A 14,339-nucleotide genomic window follows, 5' to 3' on the forward strand; every position below is an offset into this window, starting at 1 on the left:
TTCACAAACAATTACTTAAAGAATAAAGATTTGTCCAGTGTCTCTTTGGTAGCAGCTTTGGGTACTTTTCATACCTATAACTGAGGCAGGCTTGAAAAAAAAAATAGGAAATTGTCTGCATAATTGGTCCAGTAGACTGGAGGACTGAGTTGTAAGAACTCAGCAATTGTGTGTACAAACCTGAGAGTTTTACTCTGATGGACATATGTTTCATGGAACATTTCCAAGTGAAATAAGTTGTGCTTTGTGTTTTGTTCTTGGGTCTCCTAAAGCTCCTGGCATATTTAAACAACGACCACCTATTAGTGTTGCTCCCTCAAGTCCTCTGCTGCCCCTTCATGAGGAAGTAGAAGCCTTATTATTCTTGTCTGAAGGGAAACCATATCTGTTAGAGGTATGTAATTGCTATACTGAAGGCATTTTTCTTATGTTATTTTCTCATATTTGAGCAAAATCCCTTTGTTGGTATGTTTTTCAGTTTACTCTGGTGAAAAAAAATACTGTTAAGAGAAAAAATGCTTATTTTTTTATACGCATTTCAAAAACATTAGCGATGAGGCATGGCTGAATGGTAGGGCACTTGCCCAGCATATTCTGTGTTCAGCACTGCATGGATGGATGGTTGAATTTGTTAAGTGGGCACTGTCCATCTTCTCTTCATCCAAGAACTAGATTTCCAATCCAGCCCCACCAGCTACCCTTAAGGCTCAGGAGAAGGTGAATGACAGTTCACCTCTAACTTCATTATCCAAACGTTTTGTCCCCAGTCTGTCTGTCCCTGGTCCTAAAACACTGCAGCCTAGAAGCATGTATGTGAACCTTCAGAATATAGTTGTGGGCTATTCTCATGCCTGCAAAGGACACATGCTGTGTGCCTTATCCTCAGCCAGCTCTCCTACCCAGAGCTACCTTCTTATGAATTCTGACTTCCATAATCTGATTTTACATGGCGATGAGAACAACATATCATAGTAGTTTTTAAATCTTTTTTTTTTTAAGTTTAATTTTATTTTTCTATTATCATTCATTATTTTAACCTCATGAGAATGCTCGCATTTGGAAATTGATGACTGTTACTCCTCGGGGAATAAAATATGCATGTATGTACAAATCTGTATAAAATGACAGATGGGCTCAGATATACTGAAATCTGTCCTTAGACCTCAAACAAGAAGCCCTGTTGTAGGACAGGGTCGTTGTTCTTAATCTCTGGAAATTTCAGTGAAAGCAAAACAGACCCCTGACTATGGCTGCAGCTTACTCCTTTGTGTGTCCCCATCAGGTCATGTTTGCTCTTCGAGAGCTGACTGGCTCCCTCCTGGCCCTCATGGAGATGGTGGTGTACTGCTGTTTCTGTAATGAGCACTTTTCCTTCACGATGCTGCATTTCATTAAGGTACAACTTCACTTGCCCTAGCCATATCAAGAGCATCCTGTGAAGACCCTAGGAGAGCATTCTCTTGCTCCCAGCAATATGGATAACACTTTTCCTAATTGTGAAAATACCATTGTGTTTACTTTTACAGAATCAAGAAAAAATTCCTAACTCCACTATTTAGTGATGACTACCAGGAACATTCTTTTAATTTATCCTCTGTTATATCTTTTTATTTTCTTTAATTTAATACAATTGAGAGTTTATTGGCTTTATAATTCTGTCTTCTTTCACTTGGTCATGTAATTTCCCATATTTCATCTCTTTGTGTACCATAATTCACTTAACCCTTTTCCTAATGGTAAAACATTTGCATATAGTTCAGTTTTTAACTAGTTAAGAATAATATTTTAATAATATTAATGTTCTGATGATTACTATTGGGTGAAGTTGTTTCACAGCTATAATTTCTTTACCTGCAGCATCTTAAAAATCAAAACCAGTGCTTCATTTCTTCTAGAACAGTGATATAATGAATTATAAAGCACTGATCAATACAGCAGTCACTACCTCACCCATTGCACCTACTGGACACAAGAACTGTGCCAAGGGTGCCTACCTACTCAAGGATCCTATGAAATCAGTGTGGCTTCTGATACATGAAAAGGAAGGAGAGTAAGAGGGTCATACAGCTAAGGAGGTGGCTGTGAATCTGTGTCTTTACCACATTACTCACTGCCTTTCTACATGTTATTAGAAAAGTATGCATGTCATTTTACTAGTTTTAAGTCTTTACATAATTATACATTTCTATTCTCTGTAAGTTCACAAATAAGGCCAAAGTCTACTTTGACATGTACTGCGGTCATCCATAGTCCACTTCCCACTCCAAGGGGCAATGTTGTCACAAAGGCATGTTTCCTTTCAGGTTCTTTATATGAAATTCACACTTATATACTAGATCTTTATGTAGAAGTTCTTTTGTGTAGTAGAATTCCACACTCCTCTTTGTAGTAGTGATGTACATAGTGTTAACAAGTCGTGGTTACTTAGTGAGGTATATATGAAGCTCTCAGTAAAGGGTGTTCTGTCCTCATCAGAGATGAAGAAGTTCCTCTCTTGTCTGCTTACCATTCCTGCCACCTTGAAAGTATGTTGATAAAATGCAATATTTTTTCCCAACTTCCTTATACACGAGCTGTCTTGTGTATAGGTAGGGTAGGGCCAGGCCCCAGCACCTGTACCACGTAGTTTACAGCTGTCTGTATTCCAGCTGCATGGAATTTTTCAGTGTCTCCTTCTTAGCTGTGGGCACCCACACACGTATGTGCATACATACACACAAATAAAAATAAATTTTAAAATGCATAAAGAGGCTCTACAAGCCTTGTTTTTTTCTTTTTCTGTTTCATAAACTGCCTTTTTAATATACTTCACTCAAAGCTTACCTCAGAGTTTCCCTTTGCATTCTCTCTGCTGCCAGCAGCCCTTAGCAGTAGAGTGTGGATGTAGCTGTGAAAGGTCAGGGTTGTTAGTGACTTGTAGTTCTCCCTTTCCCTTTCTTCCTCACTTTCCTAATAACATAACAGGGTTTCATGGCATAGTGAACTGGAGAGCATTAGAGACCCTGAGAGGAGCTGGCATGACTGATGAAGAGCGAACAGCAGGAGAGCTAGAGCTTGATTCCAGAACTGTGCTTTCCACTAAGAAGCTACTAGAATTTTTATCCTTCACAAATCTCTTTTTCAGAGCCAGCTAGAAACTGCCCCACCCCATGAGTTAAAGAACACATTCCAGCTACTACATGAGATATTGGTAAGTCTCACATTCTCTGCTGACTCCCTTGATTGCGTGGTTCCAAGTTAGCATGTGTTTATAAACCACTAGTTCCTTACTGGTTTTTGTTCAGTTTGCCTGCATTTACTGATTCTTGTTCATATCAGTCATGTATCACATGCATTATTGACTTAGAGGAGCAACAATGAAAGTCTTGGTGCTTTCAGTATCTTGAGAAAACTGGTCAAAACCACGGGCAAGCAAATTACAGAGATCAGAGGAGTAATGAATGACAGTTAACCTTTATCAAGGCCTTAGTTGTGTGATTCACTGTGCTTAACCCTGAGGGTAACACTCAAGTCAGTTGCTGGGTTTGCAGGTATGACATTGTGGATTATTCCCTTTCGTTATGACAGAGGGCTTCTATGGATTTGACTGGTGTGACTCAAGGATGGAATAGAACTGTGCAGTAGAGCTTGGCAGGGTGAAGGAAGAATGACAAAGACAGGTTATAAAAGGCTTCTGCTACCGATGCCAGGATACAGCAACTTCTTTCTGTAGGGTACAGGTTATATTTAGCCAATAAACATGAATGTGAAGTGTTCAAGCCTATTAGTTCCATTTCTTGCAAACAGTAGTCATCAACAGAAGTACCCATATGCCTCCTTGGATATGCATGTAGCCTCCAGTTTCCCATCACTTCTGCTTCCTGAAATGTCCCTTTCTGCTCGTCTCCACATCTCCCAGCCTCTGCCATCAGTGACGGTGTGCCATGAAAATGTTTTAAGCAGGAAAGTGAAATGACTCATCCACCTAGCAAGACGCCTTTGGCAATTGTTTTGAAGGAAGAACAAGCAGGGTTGGATATTGGGAGAACATGCAGGAGCCTGGCAAGAAAAAGAGGCAGAGGGTAGAAGGCCAGCAAGGAGCAGATCAGTTGGAAAGAATTTAATGATTTGGATTGATCTGATGAAAGAGACTAGTCCAGAACCTCCTAGAAAAGAGACTGTCCCTGTAAAAACCTAGTGCAAAGGCATTGAAATGGCTTAAACTATAAAAATACATCATGGAAAATACATGATGGGTGTCAACTACTAAAAACCTGTCTTTCCCATCTTTTTCTCCCTTTTGACCCCAGTCCTATGGTGTAAACTTTGGGAAATGGTATAGAGCTGTGTCTCATTGAACTGGGCAGCCACAGGCCCAAGCAGTGGGCTATAGTGTGCAGCACTCAGTGCCAGTAACTATAGATGCAACAAGAGCCTGTCCAACAGCAAAACCTAAACACATTTTTACTAAATAAACTACAAATGATACTGTGTCCTTAGGATCACAAAACATCTTTCCTCAGCCCTCAGAAAATTGTGGATAGAGTTGTTAGAAACATATATAGTAAATGAATAGATCTTTAATAATTTTATATTTTGGTTTTGAATTAGAGATGTGTTTGGTATGCATGGCAATGGCATAAGGCATAACATCCCTTGGTATTGGGCTTTGTTGTAGAAACTAACTTCTTGAGTAGAACTGTAGGGAAACACCAGTAACTTCTACCCAGGCTCCTGCTGTCAGTTACTAACTTATCTCCTTCTTCTGACAGGTTATTGAAGATCCCATACAAGTAGAGAGAGTCAAATTTGTATTTGAGACAGAAAATGGATTACTAGGCAAGTATGCCAGCGGTGAATTTGTAAATACACTCTATTCCAGCGGGTGTGGCCCCTCTGCTCTCCCTGACTTAGATGACTGCTCCATTAGAAGTCTTGTTCTTGTCAGTAGGGCCCCTCACCCTGACCAGGAGGCTGCCCTGTACTCAGTATGGTACAGTCTGGGGTTCTCTCCCAGGTCAGGGAAGGTTCAGGAATGCTATAAAGTTTCTAAAAGTTTAAGGGGTGTTTCTGGTGACAGAAATCATTTCCTCCCCTTGCAACCATGGGGAGAAAAACTAACACCTTAGATTCGGTTCTGTCAGATACATGAATTGTGATTGATTGCCTTTTGACCCACATATCCATTGTCCACCATGTTCTATGTCTGAACTTTTTTTTTTTGTAGAAATCTGACCTAGCTTTAATATACTATGCATTGGAAATGGTTCAGTAAAAACATGCCTGTTCACCTCCCACCACCCACTAAAATCTCCTTCATCTCAGACACTTTGGATTTTGTTGTGTATAGTCATGGCCCACATCACATTTCTGTCACTGATGGACTATACCTAAAATGAGGTCACATAGGATTATGTCACTAGTGATATAGCTGTCCTCCTTTGTATAAGTTCCCCTGATCTTCTACAACAATGCCTTCACCTACCAGACATTCCTCAGAATATGTCCCCATTCTTAAATAGTACATGGCAGCATTGAGAGGAACTAAGAGCCACCATTTAAGGCAGAAAAGAGCTACAAGCTCAGAGCTTCCTAGGCCCCGGGTGGGACAGTGTGCTATGATCATAGCATCAGCTATACCAGGTCCTCTGGAACCTAAAGGCATAAACACATGGCAAGTAAGAGTAAATATTTTTTTAATTGCTAAAATAGAAAATAGGAAACATTTGTTAAATAGAACTAATATCATAATCTTCCATTATCAAATGATCAATAGTTGTAACTGCTCTTGTCTGGACAGCAGTGGGGAGCTTCGGATACCATGCAGTTCAGGAAGTCAAGTTACAACATAAGCCTGTGCTTTTAAACACAGTAAACGCTAGGATCTGATTGGCTTGTTAAATCATGTAACTGTTCCCTACCCACTTCTCAAACTTATTTCCAGAGCAAGAACCGTCCCTATTACCTGAACCTCCCCAGGGCCTTCTCATAAAGTGTCTTGTGTCTTTCCAGCGTTGATGCACCACAGTAACCATGTGGACAGCAGTCGTTGCTACCAGTGTGTCAAATTTCTTGTCACTCTTGCTCAAAAGTAAGTATTCTAATACAGAGGAAGTGGGTTTGACCTATATAGTTTGCACTATACGTACATACCACCTTAACCTTGTTGAGTATACACTCCATGCAGTTCCGTGCTGTAAAGCTCATCTGTGTTGGTGGAAGGAGAGAACCAACACCCACCAGTTGTTTTCAGGACCACGCAAGTGCACCATGGTCATAAATAGTAAATAAATAATTGTAAAATTTTTTAGATTTATCACCATCCACTCTAGATCCTTTCATCTTCCAAAACCGAAACCCTGAATCCTCACTGAATACTGACTTCCCATTCCCTTCTTCCTTGAGCCACTGGCAGTCATTTTAGTTTCTACCTCCACTACTCCAGGTGCCTCATTACTACCTTGTTTGACTTAGTGCAGTATCTTCAGAGTTTGCCCATGCTCTAGTTAGAACTTCCTTCCTTTTCAAGGCAATTGCTCATTTATATTCCAAGTTCTGTGTGTCACTCTTTAGTTAGTGTTGGGAAATTAGAGTCGTGCTAGTCTAATCCTGTGTAATCCATAGTCAGACAGGGTCAGTACTGTAGTGAGTATATTGTATCTGCACTGAGTCATCTTGTTTTGTCCCAATTTGTAGGCATAGAAATTACCATTCTTGGACTTGTATCACAATAAGAATGAAAAGTTTCTTGGACTTAATTTGTCATGCTTGAACTTCCTAAACAGACAATTAGAGTTTATTTGAAATAATGTTTTTTTTTTTTTTTCTAGAGGACATAATACTCTGGGCACAGGTGTCATCCTACCACAACTGGGTCTCTTGATTAGACTTGGTGTGGGCATTGTGTCAAGATGGGTACTTCCAAGTAGTGCTAGGACCAATGGCAATCCCCTACCAGCAGCTGCCCAGTTGCCTGTTAGTGTCCTCACATGTCCTGTCTACACACACCAGTGGCAACGTCATCTTCAGTGCTGTCTTCAAATATGAGGGACAGTTATTTGACTAGGCAAAGTAAAATGGAAAGGGAGAGAGGTGCTTCCCAAGGATGCTTTAAGATTATTTCCCCAGAATCTCATTTTCCCTTCTTCTAACACAAAATTAAAGATAATTTGATTATATAAAAAGATTACTTGTTAAATATACAATTTTATTAATAGTTGGGTTTGTTTTAATTTTCCAGTTTTAAATTTTAGCTAACTATTGATAAGAGTTAGAGATAGTGAGATGAGGCACTGTATTTGCCTTTGCTGACTTTTGAAGTTCAAGCTGATACTGGTCTTACCTATCTAAACATAAAGAGAAAATTTAGGGTTAGTAAAAGTAGCATTCCTGTTTGAAGGTCAACCGAAGCTAAATGAAAATATTTCAGAAAAAGTATTTGACTAGTAATAATCTCCTTGATCACCAGGTGTCCTGCTGCTAAAGAGTACTTCAAGGAGAATTCCCATCACTGGAGTTGGGCTGTGCAGTGGTTACAGAAGAAGGTAAAAGAATGCTGAGCTCTTCCAGCTCTGTAACATAGGGATCTAAAACAATACATCTTACCCAGAAAAAGATTCTTCTAAACTTAACTTGTAGAATGACCTCAAACTGCTTTTAGATGTCAAATATTTTAGAGAACTATTTTGGTGGTGGTGGTGGTGATGGTGCATTCGTGCATGTGTTAGTGCCTATGGAAGCCAGAGATCCCCTGGAGCTAGAGTCGTAGGCATTTGTAAGCTACTTGACCTATTTGCTAGAAATCTAACTTGGGTCTTCGGTGAGTGAAATACATGTTCTTAATCACTGAGCCATCTGTCTAACCCTTCAAACATTTCTTTAGTCAGTTCATGTGTACATGTATTAAAGTTGTCTTAATATGGTAATACCCCCTCCCCCCATATCTCACAGGACTGTGTTTCTTTCTTAAGATAGTGTGTGCGTGTACATGCTTGTGAGTGCCCACAGAGACCAGAAAAGGTCATCACATTTTCTAGACTTGGAGGTGCTAGGATCCAAACTCAAGTCCTTTGCAAGAGCAGCAGGTGCTCTTAACTATTGAGCCATCTTTCCAACTCCAAGGGGTTATGATTTAAGACATGTCCCCTAGTGGATGATAGCTACACATGCTTATTTCTTTTAGATATATACACCTATGATAAAATTTAGTTGGGTATTAGGCACAGTAAGAGATTAGCAATAATAATGATGATAAAATGGGGACAGAATATACTTGAAAGATGATAACAACAGTGTACTGTAGTAAAAGGATCTTGTACTGTACTTGTCTTCTTGTGGTGATGGGACAGAGTGGGATGTATGTGTGAAGAGGTGACTGGCATAAGCCACATGACTGTTGTAATTCTGATGTGTTACCAGTGGAGAGATCCTTAAGTCAGTAGCGTATAGAGAGAGGGTAGATACATCGCTGGGCAAATGGTTTATATCTGGAGCGGGGCAGAGTGGGACAATGCAGGGTTTCATCACAATTCTCACACTGACACACAGTTTAAAACTTAAAAATGATTTATTTCTGGAACTTTTTAATATATTTGGACCGTGGTTGTTCACAAGTTAACAAAGTATGGGAAACACAACCATGCATAAAGGGGATACTGCTTAACATATGTCTTAACTCCAGAGATTTAAAAAAAAAAGTTGCAGGCTAGTACTCTGATGCAGTATCTTGGGCCAGTTGTTGGTGGCACATGGGAGGCAGAGGCAGGTAGATCTCTGTGATTAGAGGCCAGCCTGATCTACAGAGAGAGTTCCAGGACAGGCTCCAAAGCTATACAGAAACACCCTGTCTCAAAAAAAAAAAAAAAAAAAAAAAAAAGAAGAAGAAGAAAAAGATGAAAATTAGGGAATGGTCCTCCATGATAATTGAGGTGGTAGAAGTCTAGGTAGGCTTGCACCTCTGGCTGCTGGACTCTGGTGTGCAGGGTAGGAACTGTGTGCTTGTTGGGGCTTACATGTCACCTCTGCTTGGCCTTTTATCCCAGATGTCAGAGCATTATTGGACTCCACAGAGCAATGTCTCTAACGAAACCTCAACTGGAAAAACCTTTCAGCGAACCATCTCAGCTCAGGTGAGGGCTGTCTGCTCTGCCGTGCTTTGAAACCCTTATGACAGGTTCTTAAAAAGCAGAGCTCAGAGAAGAGAGGGGAGGGGAGGAAATGAGACACAGAAGCAGCCTTTAGGTTTTTGTATGAAAGACGGTGAGCTAGTGTCCTCAGACCCAATGTGAACAGGTTGTTTGCCTGAGAAAATTGTTGCTTCATGTGGGTCAGGGGTTCCCACGGGACAAGGGGTTGTGGGATGCTTTGGCAGCTGTGGGGAAAGTCCTGCCAGATGTAACTGAAGTGTGGTTGCTACTTAAGACCAGCCCCCTAATTTGTCTTCTTGTGTTTGAATCTCTACAGGACACATTAGCATATGCCACAGCTTTGTTGAATGAAAAAGAGCAATCGGGAAGCAGCAACGGGTCAGAGAGCAGTCCTGCCAACGAGAATGGAGAGAGGCACTTGCAACAGGTATCTCTGGAACCTGTCTTGACCGAAAGGGCAACATTTGCTCTTAAGCATCCCAAAGGTCAAGAAAGAAGAGACCCTGTTTAAGAGAGGGGCGATAAAGATAGGCCAGCTCAGCCCTAGTTCAAGCTAGATCAGTCCTCAGGCATGGGATAGGTCTTCCAAAGTAATTATTAAACATATAACCCAGATGCTATCCATTTGATTTCAGGACCTGATTGTAGACTCAGGAATGACCTAGCACGGGTAGTGCCTGGCATAAAGTAAAGTGTCACTGATGCCCAATCCCTCTCTCTCTGCTTTTTCCCATTGCTCAATCAGTCCTAATGTGAGTATGCCTGTGTGGGTGTAGAGAAGAAAGTGTAGCCTGAGGCCAGTCCCATGGTTCCTTTAGGACTGAGTAAAACCATACAAATGCAAATGTTTTACATAATCAAGAGTTGCCAGAAGTGATAGTTAGCATTGTGTTTTATTACCTTATAATAAATAGAACTAAGTTGTTCAATGAGGATGTAGGAAGTCAGCGTGGGAAACTCTTGCCTAACTTTAATTGTAGGAATTTTAACTCTCTCTCTTTGTACAGGGTTCAGAATCTCCCATGATGATTGGTGATTTAAGAAGTGACCTTGATGATGTTGATCCTTAGAGCAGTGTGTCCAGATGGGATGCTCAGCACCTTTTAGAAACCAGAATCTCATCCTTGAAACCCTTACAAGAGCCTGGAGTCAAGCCCAAGCCAGGAGTGTGATGGAGGATCATGTGTTCTGAAAGGAAGCCTTCCCTAGCCACTACAAGGCCGGGAGCTGCTTGGCAGTGGGATAATCCTGGCGTGTGGACCGGCCATCCAAGGTGTACATGTGCACTGACATGTCATTTTAGGAAATACAGCTGGTGGCAAACTTCTGATACATGAACATAGGAGAGTGAGGATGAAGGGATAAAGCTATGACTTTCTCTGTGACATGGGGTGGGGGGGAGTCCTTTTGTTTTTATATTTTTAGGTATGTGAGGGAAAATTTTTACTCTGCAGCAACATTGAATAGGAATATCCAATTTAGAATAATGTAAAGATATGTGATAAAATTCCTTTCATTGTAAAATAGTAATTGAATCCAGTTTACACAGACCTTTGTATTTAATATGTCTCCCTCTTTGTACAGAATTTCTGGTTTTGTCTGGTTAAGAGCCCTCAGCATAATCTTAGATCTTGATGACATGTTACTAGTATCAGAAATTGTGGCATTATTAAGCTCTTTAAGGTATTTTCTGATTCGAGATTGAAAAGAGCAATAATAAATTTAAAACAAAACAAAAAGCTATGTACTCTAGAAGTATAGGGTGCATTCTCTGACATTAGTCACTGAAAAGTGATGGAATATTTCCAAAATAAAATTTTAAAACAGCTAAATTAAAAGCACTTTATAATTTTATTGAGTTTGACTTCATAAAATTATCTTTTTAATGCTCGGAGACATATTGAATAAACTAGTCTTAATTCATGTGATCTGCAATCATTTGTTTTAAACATAATTCTTGTGACCCTTGTATTGATTGTATATTGAGTTAAGTACCTAGGCTGGGAGCTGCTGCTTTGTGAGATTAATCATAATTTTACTACAGAGAAAGAATTCAAGACTTTGTTTCTTCTTGACATGACTGATACTGAAAAGGCAAGATTTAAAACTTACTTTCTCTGAAATAACTAAAAAATAATTAGACACCATCCATTTAGTTGTATTTGACAACATGGCATCAGTCACCCATTTCAGACTGGGGTTACACAGCCATCTCCTGCGTTCTTTTCATTTTGTAATTTGGATTGCTCAGTTTCGGCCTTGTTTCGCTTCAGTTACATGTTCTGCCTTGTTTTCCACTTGCCATGCACATAGCCTGCAAGTGCCAGGCTGCCACTGTCAGCTAGATTTGCCAAGTCAGAGAGGCACAGCCAGCCCCTAAGTGCCTTTTTGGTTGCTTTTGCATTGTGGGTACACGTGGCAGGCAGGTGGCATTCCCTGATGTGTTTCCGGAACCCTTCATTTCACTGTTGAGCTGTAGATGGTCTGTGTAGCTGGCTTCAGTTGTAGGCTCTGTAGCTTACCACAGGCCACTGCCAACTTTGGTCAGACTCACAAAGGTGAAAGGACAAGCATGGAAGAGCAGAGCTGTGTCTTCCGGGAAACAGAGGCAAATGGCAGATCTGGTCTGGTTCTGGTGTTCTTACAGTTTTTGAAAGTGAGGGTCTGAAATTGATTTTGAATACCTGAGCACCCATGTCCCATTGTTTCACTTCCCGACTCACCATCTCTTCACACCCATGCTTGCAGAAAGATTGTGTGGGACATGCATTGAAATGCTGGCAATGACACATAGTGGATGTCATTGCCAGCAACTGCACTCAGGAGCCCGAATTCAGGAGTGAAATTGCCACTTCTAGTCAGTCCCCTTATTTCCTATGGAAACAACGCCTTCCTTCCACCCTGCGCCTGCTGTCCTCACATACAGCTGCATCAGGATCGCCAGCACTGTTCACTTTGGTCCATCTTCTTCCCTTGTTGCTGCATTGAGCATCTTTTCCATGTTACCAGTAACCACTTGATTTCCAACAGCTGCAGTCCACTAACCTACTGAGGACTTTTTTAAACGTAGTACCACAAAGTGACAATTACGGCAGGCTTACCTTGGAAGAGTTGTCATTTTTACTGCCAATTTTTGGATGAAGATGTTTTTATAATCTTTTACAGTGGTCTGCAATCAAGCAGGAATTGCACAATTGACTCAACGCTGTGTGTTCTCAAGAAGCTCTTGCAGTCCAGGCTGACCTCAGGACTGCTATCCTGCTCCTAAGGCATCCTGGGACAGACAGATGAGCCTACCACAGGCAGCTTGCCTGTAGCTCCCCAGGTGGACTCTAATGGTTGCCAACAGCTAGTAGCTGTAAAACCCAGAGCTTGAGCCACCAGACTCACCTGGCTTGCCCCACCCTCCCTGCAAACACCAAGGTGTGTGCAGCATCTTTTGAGCTTGGAACAAGCAGACTGGAATTTTCCTCTGCTACCTCTTGTGTACAAAATCTTGTTTATAAAATTTCAAAAGGAAGTAGATTAACTAGGCAAGACTCTGGATTCTAAATTTGATTCATGTGTGGCGGAGTTCTTAGCTTCTAAGAGTAGGAAATAAATTTTTCAAAAATGTAGAGTTGGGGTCTCCCAGACATTTTTCTCTGAATGTCAGACTGGGGCTGTGGGAGGGACACGGGAGCTGCGTAGGTGCACGGGCTTCCTTCCTAGTGCACTGCACTGACAGCAGGTGAGGGCCACACTGCAGTCAGGGGCTGTGTCCTCCCTGCCTTCTCTGGTCTTTGGTTCTAGGGTCTCTGTGCACAGCTTGCACAGGGAGAACAATCTCAGGCTCAGTAGCCTCAGCTTTCAGGGGTATAAGCTAAGTCTCTTGCTCTGGTCAGTCATTCTGGTGGCCTACATTGTTCACATCTCTCCCTGCAGGATAAGTCCTCCTTCCAATTTTTGGGGGGTCTACCTGACAACTGTCTGCAGGAGCCAGCTGTCCACGTGTGGCTGTCTAACCAAGCAGCATATGGTCCTTTGCCGTGTAGGGGACAGGCAGAAGTCTCTACTGGGCTGAAAGCACAAAATGCCAGTGCAGTGGCTCTGGTGCCAAACACCATTCTGACATTTGAGCCATTGGCATCTGTCAGCTAAAGTGTTTTCCACACAAGACACTAATGTTCAGAAAGCAATTAGGAGGTTTTTGGCAGATCTGTTTGTCATAAGAAGTATGTAGAGGTAGACTTTAACTTAAGACAGTGCCACCAAGACGTCCCACACTGCACGAGGGAGATATTTGCACATTGCACACTGGAAAGAGACCTAAGAGCATGCTTCATTCCAAATCAGGAGCGACCATGGTCTGCTTGCAGAAACACCCACAGACTCATGAGCGAATGAGTCCATAAACACTGCACCTGCCACTGGGTAGAGATGGATGACAGTTGTTGGTAGCTGGGTGTGCTGGTAGCCATGAGCCACAAAGAATCTGGTGTGCAGAGGGGAATGAGGTTTCCTGAAGTACCAGGACTCTGAGGAGTCAGTAGGCTACAGGAAGACACCGTGTTCCTAGAATGGGCACAAGGAGAGCGCTCCCATCACAGGCCTGTGTGCCCCGCCACCCAGCAGATAGTTGTGCTTCTCAGTCAGGTGCAGGCAGTCGCAGCTGCTTTTATTCTAAAAACTCACTACATAGTAAAAACGCTACAAAACCCAGAATAAATATCATTACAAAAGCAATACAATTTGGGAAAGCTTACTATAAGACAGCAGAAGCCAAAAGGATAGAGGTGTTCTTGTCAGCCTGTGTGGCCCTAATGCAGTCAGCTCTGTCACTCCTCCGTTCTCCACACAGTCCATATGAGTGGGGCTAAGGTAACCATGGGGAGGGCCCTACGGAGTGGTCCAGGAACAAGCTGCTGAGACGTAGACTGTCCTCTGTCTCCTTTGTTTCAGAAGTAGGGTGCCCGGCCTGGTACTGCCAAGAGGCATGGCTTCAGGGCCAGCCACTCTGGGTTTATGTCCTGGTACCACTGGCTGTGTCACATCACCGGGCACTCACCTCTGGTCCTGTCTCCTTCATAAAGTGAAGCTGCCAGTCTTCACTGTGCAGGATAGTAGAGGGGTGAGGTGGGGTCAGCACCATGAGGCTCTCAAGTGCAAAGTCAGCTGGGAGCTCACAGCCAGTTACCCTGAGCAAGGCCAAACAAAGCCTGGGGTGCAACAGAT

At 42.0% G+C, this 14,339-nt stretch overlaps 1 protein-coding gene across 1 annotated transcript in view; it reads left to right on the top strand.

Annotated features, from left to right (window-relative positions):
• Usp24 (ubiquitin specific peptidase 24) overlaps positions 1-12,742 on the top strand; it is a 123,602-nt gene extending 110,860 nt beyond the window's left edge. Inside the window, exons 60-68 of the mRNA XM_051188293.1 lie at positions 273-394; positions 1,283-1,396; positions 3,125-3,190; positions 4,752-4,818; positions 5,992-6,070; positions 7,448-7,523; positions 9,021-9,107; positions 9,442-9,552; positions 10,133-12,742. Of these exons, the coding sequence (XP_051044250.1) occupies positions 273-394; positions 1,283-1,396; positions 3,125-3,190; positions 4,752-4,818; positions 5,992-6,070; positions 7,448-7,523; positions 9,021-9,107; positions 9,442-9,552; positions 10,133-10,195 (785 nt within the window). The 3' untranslated portion in view covers positions 10,196-12,742. The remainder of the gene's footprint in view (positions 1-272; positions 395-1,282; positions 1,397-3,124; positions 3,191-4,751; positions 4,819-5,991; positions 6,071-7,447; positions 7,524-9,020; positions 9,108-9,441; positions 9,553-10,132) is intronic.
• The last annotated feature ends 1,597 nt before the right edge of the window (positions 12,743-14,339 follow it).

Source organism: Phodopus roborovskii, unplaced genomic scaffold, assembly GCF_943737965.1.
Source record: "Phodopus roborovskii unplaced genomic scaffold, PHOROB, whole genome shotgun sequence".
In the NCBI taxonomy this organism is placed as follows: domain Eukaryota; kingdom Metazoa; phylum Chordata; class Mammalia; order Rodentia; family Cricetidae; genus Phodopus; species Phodopus roborovskii.